The sequence below is a fragment of the Aulonocara sp. 'chitande type north' Nkhata Bay genome, linkage group LG12 (genome assembly GCF_057382095.1).
Source record: "Aulonocara sp. 'chitande type north' Nkhata Bay isolate Kocher_YH1m ecotype deep benthic linkage group LG12, A_spYH_male_GT1.1, whole genome shotgun sequence".
Taxonomy (NCBI): Eukaryota; Metazoa; Chordata; class Actinopteri; order Cichliformes; family Cichlidae; genus Aulonocara; species Aulonocara sp. 'chitande type north' Nkhata Bay.
Genome location: NC_141355.1, coordinates 35296613 through 35310875, shown reverse-complemented (window position 1 = coordinate 35310875; position 14263 = coordinate 35296613). Strand labels below are relative to the sequence as shown.

General features: G+C 41.4%; 1 protein-coding gene across 1 annotated transcript; it reads left to right on the top strand.

Moving 5' to 3' along the window:
- Positions 1-7327: 7327 nt before the first annotated feature.
- mymk (myomaker, myoblast fusion factor) lies at positions 7328-11169 on the top strand. Its single transcript, XM_086312998.1, has 6 exons — positions 7328-7462; positions 7582-7696; positions 8838-8986; positions 9285-9401; positions 9562-9702; positions 10960-11169. Exons 1-6 carry the CDS (start codon positions 7328-7330, stop codon positions 11167-11169), a joined length of 867 nt encoding a protein of 288 aa, XP_086169124.1.
- Positions 11170-14263: the final 3094 nt, after the last annotated feature.

Here is a 14263-nt window from a genome sequence, read left to right as displayed (position 1 = left end):
TGTGTAACACTCATCATGCCTGTTATTAATCTCTGTCTCTCTTCCACAGCATGTCTTTTATCCTGTCTTCCTTCTCTCACCCCAACCGGTCGCAGCAGATGGCTCCGCCCCTCCCTGAGCCTGGTTCTACCCAAAGTTTCTTCCTGTTAAAAGGGAGTTTTCCTTCCCACTGTCGCCAAAGTGCTTGCTCATAGGGGTCATACGATTGTTGTGGTTTTCTCTGTATGTATTATTGTAGGGTTTGCCTTCCAATATAAAGTACCTTGAGGCGACTGTTGTTGTGATTTGGCGCTGTATAAATAAAACTGAACTGAACTGGTTCCCAGGCGAACAGTACATAGCTGATGACATGTTGCCAAGTGTGAATTTTGGTGGAGGATCATGGTTTGGGGTTGTTTTTCAGGAGTTGGGCACAGCCCTTCAGCTCCACTGAAAGGAACTGTTAATTCTTCATAATATCAAGACATTTTGGACAATGTCATGCTCCTGACTTTGTGGGAACAGTTTAAGGTATAGCCCCATCCTGTTCCAACAGTGCTGCACACCAGTGCACAAAGCAAGGTCCATAAAGACACTTTTGGGATGAATTAGAGCGGTGACTGGGAAACAACATCAGTGTCTGACCTCACAAATGCGCTTCTGAAAGAATGATCAATGTGCACTGATAGCTCTTATGCTAATTATAGATGCAAAACAATATATTTTTAAGTTTTCAACAGATGTGCCTCACATTTATCCACTGGCTATCATTCTCCAATTCATTTACTTACTAAAAACTCAAAGGATGTGTGAGACTTTGTTTTTAACTTGCAACCCTCATTAGAGTAAAATGTTTTAGGGTTTTAACCAGTTCTCTGTTAGCTCCATTTCCTCGTGGTTGCATATTGTGCTTCAGCGCAGCTGCCATATTGTTACGGAACAACCACGTCTCCTACTATTTACGACAGCAGGAGTTCTGTCCAGACTTGAAATTATCGAGTGGTTTGGTTTGGTGTATATTTCTGATATGGTTTTCTGATTCCTCATGAATTACCCTTCTTCTTGGTCCCTCCTTTTGACACCCCATTCAAAATATCCTCCAAACACCCTTGCTAGAGGCTGTTTGTGAATTCTTTTGGGCAGTTTCCTGCACAGAAAAGCCTTAATTCCAAAAATATTCTGTAGAGTTTCCGCAAACTCAACAAGCCAAATTTATTGCTTCTGTAATCAGCATGACACTTTAGCTGAGCTAAAGGGGTTAAAGTCTTTAATCCTTGAGAATTCTTGTTCATTTGTAGTTAGTTTAATCCACATCTTCTGCAGTGTTTCATTCAAGTGCAGGTGACAAATGTGCCTTTTATTATATTCTCCATCATTTTGTGCTTTCTCTAACTTTCCACTGATCCTCCTCCATCCATTTTTCTCCTTCCTCTAAGCCTGCTGCCGGTGTGTCTGCTGGCTCTCCGCTCCAATGCTAGATTTACAAGCTGATAGAGGGAGTTTATGGAGGCTGCCAAACCAGAGGAATATGCCCCGTCAACCACTAGCAACACCAATTAAAGCTACCCTCCCTCCGCATGACAACAAAATAAAAGCTATTATGAAAATGTGTTGTGCGAGGGCATACAACACTCCCATGGGTGTGATTTGTGTGTGCGTGTGTGAGAGTGTGACCATTTGCAGCATGCCAAACAAAGTCTGGAGTCATTAGGGTTGGCGCATGCAGACAAAAAAAGCAATTAAAGCAGTTATAAACACAACCACAGAGAGAAGAGGAGAAATTAGGAGAAAAAAAAGTTGCCAGTTTCAGCCTCGGCCTTAAATGTGTGAAACAAAACCCACTTGTACTTTCAGGAAGAAGGAAAGGCAAAAGTAGATGAGCATTTGAGAAGGTGACAACTAAATATCTGAAAAACTAAAAGTAAGAGTCAAAATACATTAGTCTGGGGTGAACATTAGCTCTCAAAGTAAAACAACACGAGCAGCGTGTTGAAGAAATCTCTCGAAGTTGCTTTCCATTTGTCCTCGGTGACTGGGCTCACTAAAACTCAAGCACCTCCAGTTATTTGGAAAAGAAGGCCCAGGGGTCAGAGGTCGCAGCTATTCCTTACTGAATCAAAAAGAAGCCTGTTGTTTTTTCAGATGCGTTCAGGAAGTCTGGCTTGCATTCCCACACTAACCCGCCGTGTTTAGACAGAGGGGTGCTGAAGTGAAAGTCACCACAGGCCACAAACTCTCCTCAACAAGAAGAACTAATGGTCCTCACACTGAGCTGCCAAAAACTGTGCATTCATGGGCATGTAAGTCTCAAACCTGCATTAGAAGGGCTTTTTCAGCTCTTCCTAATTCCTATTGACATTACATGGAGGACAGAAACCACCAAAATTAAAAAATAAATGCAAATTTGACTCAGTAGAAATTCGACTAAACCACTTCAATTAGTTTTTTGGCATTCTCCTGACTTAGATATTTAATCAGCTGTTTGTGATGTGAGTGAGTCTGGTTAATGAATAAATCTATAGAGGGGAGTTCATGAAATGCAAATACATGCTGATTATGAAGATGATCTATTTCAGTGCTTTTCAAGTGCAGCACAGTTTTGCCTCCTGGGAGAAATGATTACATCATTTAAACGACACATTCACGTATCTGCAGTGATCAGCTCTCGGCCGTCAGCTCTTCATATGGAGTGGCCTCTTTGACCTTTTGACCGCTGTTTTGAGGGTGAGAGAGGGCTCAGTTCAGGGTCAGCTAAGGCCATCTGACTCTTTCTGCCACTGGCAGTGGTCATGATGAAAACTTGCTTTGCTGCCTCAGTTTAATCCAGTGCAGCGTTTTCAACTTTTCAACAAAGTGAGTTGAAGACACACATTGTTCTCCCTGAAAATGAAGCTGTGCTGGGTCCTGCAGTGGGAAGCCAAAGGTTACAAAGACTGACCCACATTTAATTTGCACCTAATTAAATAGGTACTCATTACTTCAACACTCATATGTTAGAGTGGCCACAAAGATTGCAGACACTTTTGGAAAAGAGTGTGCAGTTCCCGGCAGAGGGCGTGGTGAGGCGACTCGGGTTACTGAAGCACTCCGAGAATCTGAGGCGTGTGGTGAAAGCCCTCAGCAATACTGCACCCTTTGTGCCGTTCAGCAGGTGTAGCAGCTGACAGGAGAGCACCAGCTGCTGCCTTGCTGCTAAAGGGGAAACGTTCAGGCTGAAATTCTTTCTGGGAACAACAATGCCGAGAGAAGTCAAATATGGCTTCGCTTTGAGGAGGCAAACAGAAATCTGCCTTATTTGGTGCTCAAGTTTCTACACAGAGCTTTGACTCGGCTGAAACATTCATTAATCTGATTAGATCGTGTGCCGTAAAAATGACATGGCTGTGATCGATTACTGCGATCGTTCTGGGGATCTAGTTGTTCCCAGGTCAGATTGCAGTCTCTTCAGCTCAATTTCAAAAGAAATGTCTTTTATTTTTTATATATTTGGGAAGATGAGCTGTCAGGCATGTTTTCTACTGTGCATTTCAAGTCTTCTTTTAAAAACCATGAAAGCTTTTCTTTGGTTTCATTGTTTTCATTGTTACTTGTATTACACATTACGTTTTAAAAGTAGTGGAGTATGTTACTGAATTACTCACAGAAAGCAGTTGTTACATTACTTTTGGATTACTCCATTACATGACCTGGAATGCATAATCACTCCCACACTGACACAAATCCCTATCCTGGCACATGTGATCTTTCTTTTAGTGTTTTGTATGAACACAAAGACAACAACACAAAGCAACAGAAAACCAGCCAAAGTCACTTCAAAGCGATCGCCACAGTGATTCTACTTAAGAAGCATTTATAGGCAGAAGGTGGCTACAGTGGCACAAGCCGGCTCATCGCTGGCTTCGTTACCTGTTGAAGATCAGCCTGATAGGCTGAGATGATCATGCACTCTGCTGTAACCTATAATTTCCTTCGGGATTAATAAAGTATTTCTGATCCTGATTCTGAATATCCCTCTGAGCTCTTTGCTGGCTTTTTGTTGACATGCAAAGACGCAGTGTTGTGTATGATGCAGTTGTTTCTGTCCTGGACGTAGTTTGCACTTTACCATTGTGCTCTTGTTCTTTCATATAATAAAAACTGGTTGAGTTCTCTGCTGTTGTCCTGCTCGCTGCACAAAAACAAGAGCAGCACAAGTCTGAAGGATGTTTTTGTCTGCCAGGCAAACAGATAGCTGAAAAACCATCGTAATGTAATGTGATTACTGAATTTAGTACAATAAAATATTACATTACTGTATTAAAGAAAAATGTAATGTGATTACAGTAACGGGTTATTTTGGAAAGCATTACACCCAACCATCAAGCCAAAGTCTGTCAACAAGCAGAGCTCGACACTCAAATGCCATCTTTAAGATCTCCAGGTAGTTTCTCGGGCTGTTACTTTAGTTATGATCAAAATTAACTTTATTTCAGCGGAAGTAGAAGATGTTTATTTTCTCCTTGTTACTATGTGGAGAGGTATATTCTGATTGTAAATTTGTTGTTTGGTTTGGGTTAGGACCGGAGATAAATGTTAGTATTAGTTTGTTCCCTGATTTTTGGTGCCCACTTGTAATATAAGTTGGAATGTAGATAGGGGGCAGGGTTTAATAAGAATATTTCCTTCTTCCTGCTCCTTTTCACACATGGTTGTAGTGCTTTATTGATAGAAAGTGTGGTTGGTTTGTTTGATCTGTTGTACTAAGTGTGAAATAAATAAATAAATGAAATGAAATGAAAACTGCATGCATAGAGTGACTGATGAATGGAAAAAAAGGAAAATGCTTAAAAATGTTTCAGATTTTTGTTCTAAAAAGGGCTTAAAAACTTGTTTTCACACTCCTGGTAATGACTTTACAGTCCTTAAAGTTTGCACAGTCTGCGGTCTGATTCCAGTAGGTTTCTTAGTCACATATGACTCTCACAGTCTACAGACATGCCTTTTAGGTTAGTCAGGGATCCTAAATGGACTAAATGTTGAGTGAGAATGTGATTGTTGTCTAGCCCTCTGTGTTAATCCTGAGGTGAACTGGCAACCTGTCCAGAGTGTATCCTCCCTCTAACCCAGTAATCTATCCAGCTCAACCCCCCCGGTGACCCTTAACTGGGCGAGCGATGAAGAAAATGTATGGCTAGAAAAAGAGCTGATGTTTTTTTGTATATGCTTGGCTTCCTAACGATGCAGACTACCCCTGCTGAGTTTACTGCTATTGCAAGTTGTGAAATATTTGAATAAAGAGAGAGATTTTGAGCTAGAACTACCTGTTTTATATTACGAATGAATACATTTTATATCATTTTATTAGGTCAGACAAAAAAAAAAGATCGGCTGGCAGGAGAGCAGCAGCACAGTCAGTTGAGAGAAAAACTAAAAGTGAGTTTTATGTTTTGGTATTTGAGTCATGTTGAGATAATGACAATTCTCCAGAAAAACAGACGATTCTCCAGAGCAGCAGAAGTATTTACCACCATACCCAGAGCCGGGTGAATGTCTTTACTTTAATGGGAGGACCTCAGCAGGGTCGGCTCAATGCCACATCGCACAGCCGCAACACGCTGAAACATATGACAGCTGTTTCTCAACAGATTTCATGTGTTGGTTTAGAGTGAGACTCCAGACTTGGTTAAAATCTAATTCAGAAAAAATGGTTGGTTTGTTTAAACCTCACTGAGCAACATATTCTTTGTAGTTTTTAATATGTTAGTGAGGTTAACTGCCAACTATTGCTATCGGATGCAATATTTCACTGGAGAAATATGGTCATCTAAAGAGACTAATTCACTAGGAAAGCAACCGCAGAGAAGAGCTGACTATGAAGTCTGCTCCCTCACAGTAAGGGACAAGAAAAAAATACAAACTGTCTGCAAACATGCTGTTTGAAGAGACCTGGACTCACCAAATGTACATATTTTCCAATCATCCCAGCTGATAGAAAGTACCAGACTGACCTCGAAGCACTTCTGAGAAAGTGCTTTTTGAAAGCAAAGCTGGATTGGAGATGGAAGTTAATCCGTTCTGGTAAGAAAGTCTCCTTCCCACGTGTCCTCTGTGGTACGGTTGTGTATGGATGCATTACTAGAGCTGGTTGCCATCTTCCCTTTGCAAGATAGCAATTTTGGAGTTATATTTAATGAATTTCAACTAAAAAACTGCAAAGATGTATGAGATTAAAGCAAATGGAAAACACACTTCACTCGGGATGCTGTTAACTGCACAAAAACTTATTAATAAAGCTTTATTAAAAAAAGAAAAGAAAAGACCCTAGCAAAAATGCTTTTGTGCCTAACTTGGACTCCTTCCAACAATGAAGGTTCAGAGGAGAGACATAGTCAGACATAGTGGTCTTTGAATGACATCACATAAAGATAGATGCAGTCCTGAATAATGCATTTAGCAAGATTGTTTCCAAGGCTTTTTAAAACGGTGTGACATAAGTACGTTTCTTTATATAGAGCCTTTCAAAATAAAATCACAGGGTTCCTCACATAAAATAAAAACAGCAAAATAAGGAATAGACACTAAGTTAAATTTGCAAAGTTAAGAAGGTGGTGATGGAGGGTAGCACGAGATGAGTCAGATTTCTAAAACTTGCATCATATTTAATCAAAAATGATCTGCAGTTAGCAAAAGAAGATGTTTACATGGATTTTTTTTTTTAAATCCAAGGGGGTTTAGATGTCATTCTTTCCACCAATAGTTATGTGAAGGCCTTGTGAGGGGAGGTGGTCACATTGTGCGAGAGTTGTGTTGGGATGATATCATTAGATAAAGTTGCACAAATGTGGATTCGACTCAGATCTTTGGAACAAGTTAACCACAATAAAGATTTTGGGATTGGTCTCTCAGCTGGACGTCTGCTCATTCCAGCCTAAACTTCAAGTTGACTCACAACCACTTAGTGTCCAGTCCTGGTTTCAAATAGTCCATAGATATGCTACATTATGTTATGATGGCTCTCACCCTGCCCACAGCCCCTCCCATGTTGCACTGGTATGCAAACAGCTGACCAGCGATGACACTGCACATACAGGCCTCAGTGGACCTGCCATCCACGCGGACATTTAAACTTTAAAGGGCCAAAGTGGACAGCTGGGTGTGTTCATGCTGCGTGGGAGTGTGTGCTGTATAAGCATCCTCATTCACTCACACACCGAAAGACATAAGACACTCAAGGACTGTACCATCTGATCTCACACTTTATTGAACTTTGGATAACTTTAATTTTACCTGCCAAAGACTCAAGAACCTTTGAGGCTTAAAGGATAAACTATCATCTACAAGCTTTGAGTCGACCATCCCTTCAGCAGCCATGGGTGCATTTATTGCCAAGATGCTGCTCCCTACAGTCAGCAGCCTGGTGTTCCTGCCTACAGCCAGCGTGGCCGCCAAGAGGGGCTTCCACATGGAGGCCATGGTCTACTTTTTCACCATGTTCTTCACTGCGGTGAGAAACTGTTGCTGTTCTTTAATCTCAATGACCTGACAAGCAGTTAGCTGTGTTGAACTGTGAATGGGATAATGTGAGAGTGGTTAATAGACCTCCTGAATGCTGTATTCCTGCAGATCTACCATGCATGTGATGGGCCAGGTCTCTCCATCTTGTGTTTCATGAGATACGACATCCTGGAGTACTTCAGTGTTTACAGCACTGCACTCTCAATGTGGGTCACACTTATAGGTGAGTCCTGCTACACAGAAAGTGTTCTGGCTTGACTAGTTAATAGCAGTATTCAACATTTCGACATGTATCTCTATACAGCAAATATGTTTTTTTGGATTGATCTTTTTCACTACATTCTATTTCGGTACCAGATTTTTAAAGGACACAAGCAAGCGATGAAAAACAAGCTCGGTTTGCAGCAGTTGGTGATAACACATGTTCAGGCTTTGCACACAAGTGCTCATGAAGACTTGCACACACAGACATAAATACATTTGCTTCTAACTCCCACCTGATCCCCCAGAGGTTTTGCAACAAGGGCTTTAAATCACATGCTGCTAAGAGCCAAATGCCCTGACAGCTGATTTAACTGATGGGGTCCTCCTGTGTCTGTGGGAAGGCTGCCAGTAAAATATTGATCCATTTTCATTTTGTCACCTTCATTTAATCAGGAAGGGAAATTCTTAAAATTAGAACTTCTTTTGCAAGATGGTCTTGAACCATGATAGGACGCATTCAGACTGTTTTCAATCTTGAAATTATTTATATAAAACCTTTAATGTTTAATAGTGCCGACAAACTGTGCTGTAGCTTTCCTTAGTTATTTTAAAATTGTGTACTTAACTGCATTTGCTGATGATTTCTTCTACTAATTTCAGAATTCTTAAAACCTTTTTTTCTTAGTTTAAGAAAATCAGGTCTGTTGTTAAATTCAAACAAAGTCTTTACAATGTTCCTGAAGAGTTTATGGACCTTATAGCTAATTTTAAGAAAGAATTTGTAATTTGCGGTCTCTATCAGAGTAAAAAAGTATGATAAAATGTAGCATGCTTCACAACAGGACTTCGTAAACCAAACTCTGTAGACAGTTGGTGGTAAAAACATTGCAGGAAATGTTCAGTTCAGCCTTTTTAGTCTTCTTTCCTTATACACTTCAATCTGAACATATTGTTCACACCTCACATCAGTGGTTTTATGAAATTTTGCAGTTCCTATCTATGTATTAGTGAAATTTTGGCCCTGAATTGATCAAATTTAGCCCAACAAGAGAATAAACTTCATCTGTAATCCCTACTTGGCAAACAGTGCAGCACCTCTGCAGTGTAATGATTTTATCCATGAGGGAAAGAGTTTGAAATCCTTCATCTGCTTGTCTCAGCTCTGGGTGACTTTGATGAACCCCAGCGCTCCACTATGACTATGTTTGGAGTGTTAACCATCGCTGTGAGGATCTACCAGGACCGCTGGGGCTACGGGATCTACTCCGGGCCAATCGGATCAGCTGTCTTCATCATTACTGTCAAATGGGTCAGTGGCAAAAAAAATGGCAACGTGTATTTCAAATATTTTTCAGTGTTTCTTCTACTCTATCTCCTCCTCTCCCTCTTTATTCATTATCTCCACCTTGAATAACTTCACCCTTGCTGTTATCTAATGTGCTCTTGTGTATTTCTTCTTCTTTTCAACTAATCCATCCATTCCTTGTACTCTTTCCTTTCTTTGCTATCCCCTGCACCTTTCTTCTTCGCCTTTTGCACTTTCTCTTTTTTCTTTTGTGTGAAGTCTGATGTGTGAATATGATTGTGATGAACTCCTGCTGTTGCAGCTGCAGAAGATGAAGCAGCTGAGGGCGGTTTATCCGGAGAAGACAGTGTACACGCAGCAGGTCGGTCCAGGCTGCTGCTTCGGTGCTCTCGCTCTAATGCTGCGCTTCTACTTTGAGGTGACTGCCGCCAAATCACAAACAGATATTTAATAAAAACATACAGAATACTAGAACATCTACTTAAAGAGTCTGAGGTTTTATCTTCTGTCACAACATTTTGTGTTGTTCATCGATATCCGGTTACATACTGAAAGAGTGTGATGTTTTCACTCCACAGGAGTGGGACTACGCCTATGTCCACAGCTTCTACCATCTGTCTCTGGCTGTTTCCTTCGTGCTGCTGCTGCCAAAGAAGAACCGCTATGCAGGGACGGGAGAGAACGCTGCTAAGCTCAGCTGCTTCACCCTCTGCTGCTGTGTACGTTCCATTTATATACACTATAGAAATCCTGTAGTAATGAGACTTTCAGTTATTTCATCTTAAAGTAAAATGAGCTTGTTCCGGTCTATCTTATACTGGGGTGCAATACAAAGGCGTTTTATGAGATGTGTTTCTCTACAATGGTAGAGAATGTGGGTGTGGCTCAGGAGGTACAGCAGGTCATCCAGCAATCGGATGGTTGGTGGTTTGATTCCTGGATGCTCCTGTCTGCATGCCACAGTATCTTTGTGCAAAACACTGAACCTCAAGTTGCTCCTAATATGTTCACTGGAGTGTGAATGTGTATGACAGAAAGCTCCTACACTTAGAAAAAGTGCTTCTTATGATTGCCTGTTTGAATGAGTCTTGTAGTATAACGCTCTTTGAGTGCTCAAGCAGAGCAGAAAACTATATAAGAACAGTCTATTTACCATTTATTTTGGCGGTGGTGCCACTGACGGGTTTTTAGGTTTCTGGTTGACTTTGACAGACCTGTCTGAATAATGCTATAAACAGAGCACCAGGCCACAGATGCCAAAATACAACTTCAGTGTAAGCGAGCAGCTTACGAGAGTAGGCTGATTCTTTCAATGACTTTATGTTCATTCCCGTAAATAAGGTCTGTGGTTAACACGACATTTTTATTCTATGTTGTTGTACAAAATAGAAATACGGCCATAAATACGCCACTGCTTTTATATGTCCCCAAGAAGGTGTTTGCTGAGCAGCTAAATGCAGGCTGTTTATCACCCGTGATTAGCATTTTACCTCTTGGGACGGTTTTTACGCTTCAAAAAATCATGTATTAGAAAGTAGTGACAGAATGGGGAGAATATACTGACGAGCAAAACCTGTAAGTATATACTTTTTTTTCCAATGAGCTTATTTTCTGGGATAATCCAAAAGCCTATAGTCATGAGAGTATGAAAAAAGAGGGAAACTGGACTTCCTTTGCTTTGCAACTTCTTCAAACACCTACAGAAGTCAATTTGCCTTTTATTTTAAGGCTCTCAAAACGACCTCAATGAATGAGAATGTACACAGACAAGTGTATCAGAGTATGTGTTATTGTTTTTTGACAAGGGGGCCGATGTGCCACTACCTTCGAAATAAATGCCACCCGCAAAAGCCTTTATTGAACACCAGCAAGAAAGCTGTATGTGTTTGACAGCCTTGGAGGTGATAATTTCAGCTTTTTTAAGCTCATGTCCTTAATTTTGCTCTAATCCTGTTGCCTAATTATTCTTACTGCAGACCATGTCCCCCGGTTCTTCTAAAGAGAAGAAAGACAAGAAAGACAAACTGAAAAAGAAGTCATCTCGGACTGTGTGGACGGTCCCCACAGAAAAGCCGTGGGCACGAGGCTGTAGCACCCCCACCCTGCCTCTTTATAACCCCCCTCCATCCACACCTGTCAAAGGGACCAGTATCAGCAAGCTCAAAGAGATGAACGGCTGGAAGTGAACCCAAAAACATACCTACATGTCAGTGTGCGTAATTTCATGGAGAAGATCAGGCGTAGATAGAGGTCAACTGGAAAATCACCAAATAACTGACAGAATGCTGATAGACTCGTATATGGCTGGTAAGTTAATCTACTTCAGCAGGAAACCAACAATCATGTGGATGTTCCCTTCTACTCCAAGAAATCATTTTTGGCTGGTAGATTATTTAAGGTCAGCAGCGACTTTAGGAATCCACCAGCAGATAAAGAAAAAAAAAGTACAGAATTAGGTCTCTGGTGCCCTCAGAGACCCGATAAAAAACCCAGCTGTCTGAAGCTGAGGACAGGCAGCACGCTACTAAAGAACACACGCAGCACGAACAGGGAGACGGTGGCTGAGACAAGCCAGTAAAACTGACTGGAAAATTTATGAGAAGAACAAACAGGCAGATGGTTTATCTCTCCAAAATATATCAATTGTCTTTAGAAATGTTCCTCAGGGGAGACCCTTCGTCTGCTCGCCTCTGTCTGCCCTGTTCCCCTCCTCTTTTCTCTTTCCAGTCTCTCTCAAGGAAAGGAACCACGTGGCCTGTGAGAATTATAAGATTGTAAAGCACCTTTTAGCATTTTATGCATCTTTGAGGTGCCAAATATGTCATGTGGAGCATCAGTGACGCAAAGCAGAGGCCCAGACATCAGTCTGAAGTGCAATGTGTTTCTGGAGGTGCAGATGGACTCTGACTGGACAGCTTTGACTATATTTGAACATGTGTAATATACTGTTATTTATTATAATATGAAAAGTTCAATACTTCGTATGAAGAGTTTTTGTTTTATAATGTTTCTAAATGAAAATAAAAAGTCAGGACTCTGTAACTTGTCTTTATGAACCTGGTGGAACTTTAAGTCTCTTTCTCATAATGCAGTGATATGTACTTTACAGAAGCAAATCATTGACAAAGGCCCTGAATGGCACATACTTCAAGGATCTCTTCAGTCTAGCAGCACTAATCTAATTCCAGTCCCACATATCCCATTCTGCTTTCACTTCAGGAGTACAAGGAGCCATGCGTCCAAGCACGTCACCTGCCCCAAATACTACCCAAAGACTACAAACGTGCTCAGCGTATCTTAGACAAAACAGAGAATGTACCTCCCCTCCACCAGGGAATGTTTTGAGCTGGGGCCAAGCCGCCAGCTCCTGTGCCCAGAGAAAGGTGTTTTTGTCTGGACTCAGAAACCTGGCTGGCTGGGCCACCGGCACCTCCTGGCTGGCTGCACGTCCCGGCCCTGAGCGGAGAGTAACTTGAGCCTTTTATTGCACAAGCGTGAAGCACTTCTCGGCTCCTTTACAACCACTGTCTGTGCCACACTGCTCTGCAGAGAGCCCACACACATTCAAGACTGTATGACTACACTTGTGAATGCTTTACACTATTCACAATCCCTGATCCAGCTAACAAACTCTATACATTAAGTTACCACCTGAATTTTAATCTTTACAAGGCCTAACATTTACAGAATGCAAGTAAATCTGAGCTTTTTACAGACTCTCGGGTGATGTGGATCATACACACTCACATCGTCTGAACCTCAGTCCGCCAGCTCACGATCATGATCACAATCATCACTGTAAGCCTTGATTGACATTAGCGTGACCACACTCCACGGCAGAGTGGAATTTTAACGTCAGTTGGAATGTAATGACAAATGGAAATTAGCACTTTTAGGCCAGAAAGCACAACTTTTCCCAGAATTAAAAATGCTGACGAAAATAATAAGCATTATTAGTTTTTATTAGATCCAATTAAACACCAGAGTGGACGGCGTGAAGCGACTGTGACAGACTCTGGTATGTGTGGTATGTTTGTGATTTTAGCTATGCTGTACTTTCTGTGGTGTGACAGCAGCTTTTGTGCCACAGGTCCTTTCTCTGCGTCAGCTGTTGCCACAGCTGCTGTCAATGCCGCGAGGTCAGCTGCCTCGTAGAGACAACAACAGAGCTGCAGCCACAACAGATCTCCACTGCCGATCACCTGTGATACAATCAGATCTAATCCTTCTGTTGAAGTATGGCGTGGTTAGGCTAAATGGAAAATTAACCATCAAGATGTAACAAATAGTACTGTAAAAAAAGTATTTGACTAGTGTGTAACTATGACTTCTTACAAACTGATGCATTCTCATAAATTTCTAATTAATTAATTAATTACATATAAGTGAGAGCCAGTGAATGCCACAGTGTTGCTTCTTGAATACATGGACACTGATGTTCCACCTAAGAGACCTCAGGTACACCAGAGGTATAGGAAAAGAGAACTGGTAGGCATATGTGTGCTGTGGAGGCAAATTTTGATTTGTGCCCTCACATTCAGACTCAAGATATGAAAGCTCATCCACATGTTCTATCACCTGAGAAGGGGTTCCCTTCACCAAGGAAGCAGAAAGGTGACGAAAAGCAGCAGGTACATAATTCCCACAACTACTTTCAAATTACTGGACAGCCTCGACAACTAGTCGTGTACATAATCACATGTCATGTAAGACAAAAAATTAGCAACGTCACCCCCATTATCTAAGACATCAGTATTATTGTTCTGCTTTTTAGAATAGCTTTCTGAACCAGCACAGACCACTCCATGTCCTCAGACAGCTGTCAGTCAACACATATGGCTCCCAAAGGGATTTTTGTGAGGAAATAATACCATATTAGATGTGCTGTGGCACATGTTTGGTCTTTGGATTAGAAAGGATCAGGTTTCAGACAGCGTGACTTCAAAGAGCAGGTGGTTTTACTGTATATGGGCAATAAATCAAGTTATTAATGCTCAATCAGAATGAGAAATAAGAGGAACTGAAACTAGTTTACTATTCATGTTAAGTCACATGATTCTGTGCAAATCTGTGGTTTGGCAGTGACATGTGGAACTAAACTCCTGACTGTGAACAGTGGCGCAGTTCAGCGTGGGTTCACTCATCAGTCGAGGAGACGCTCACCAGCACTACCCTTTCACCAAAGCACCTGTTTGTTGTCGCATTAAGCGATCACACTGTATGTCAGGCAACCAATATCATCGTAAATCACACCTGAATTAGTTAAACAAATTACATTTA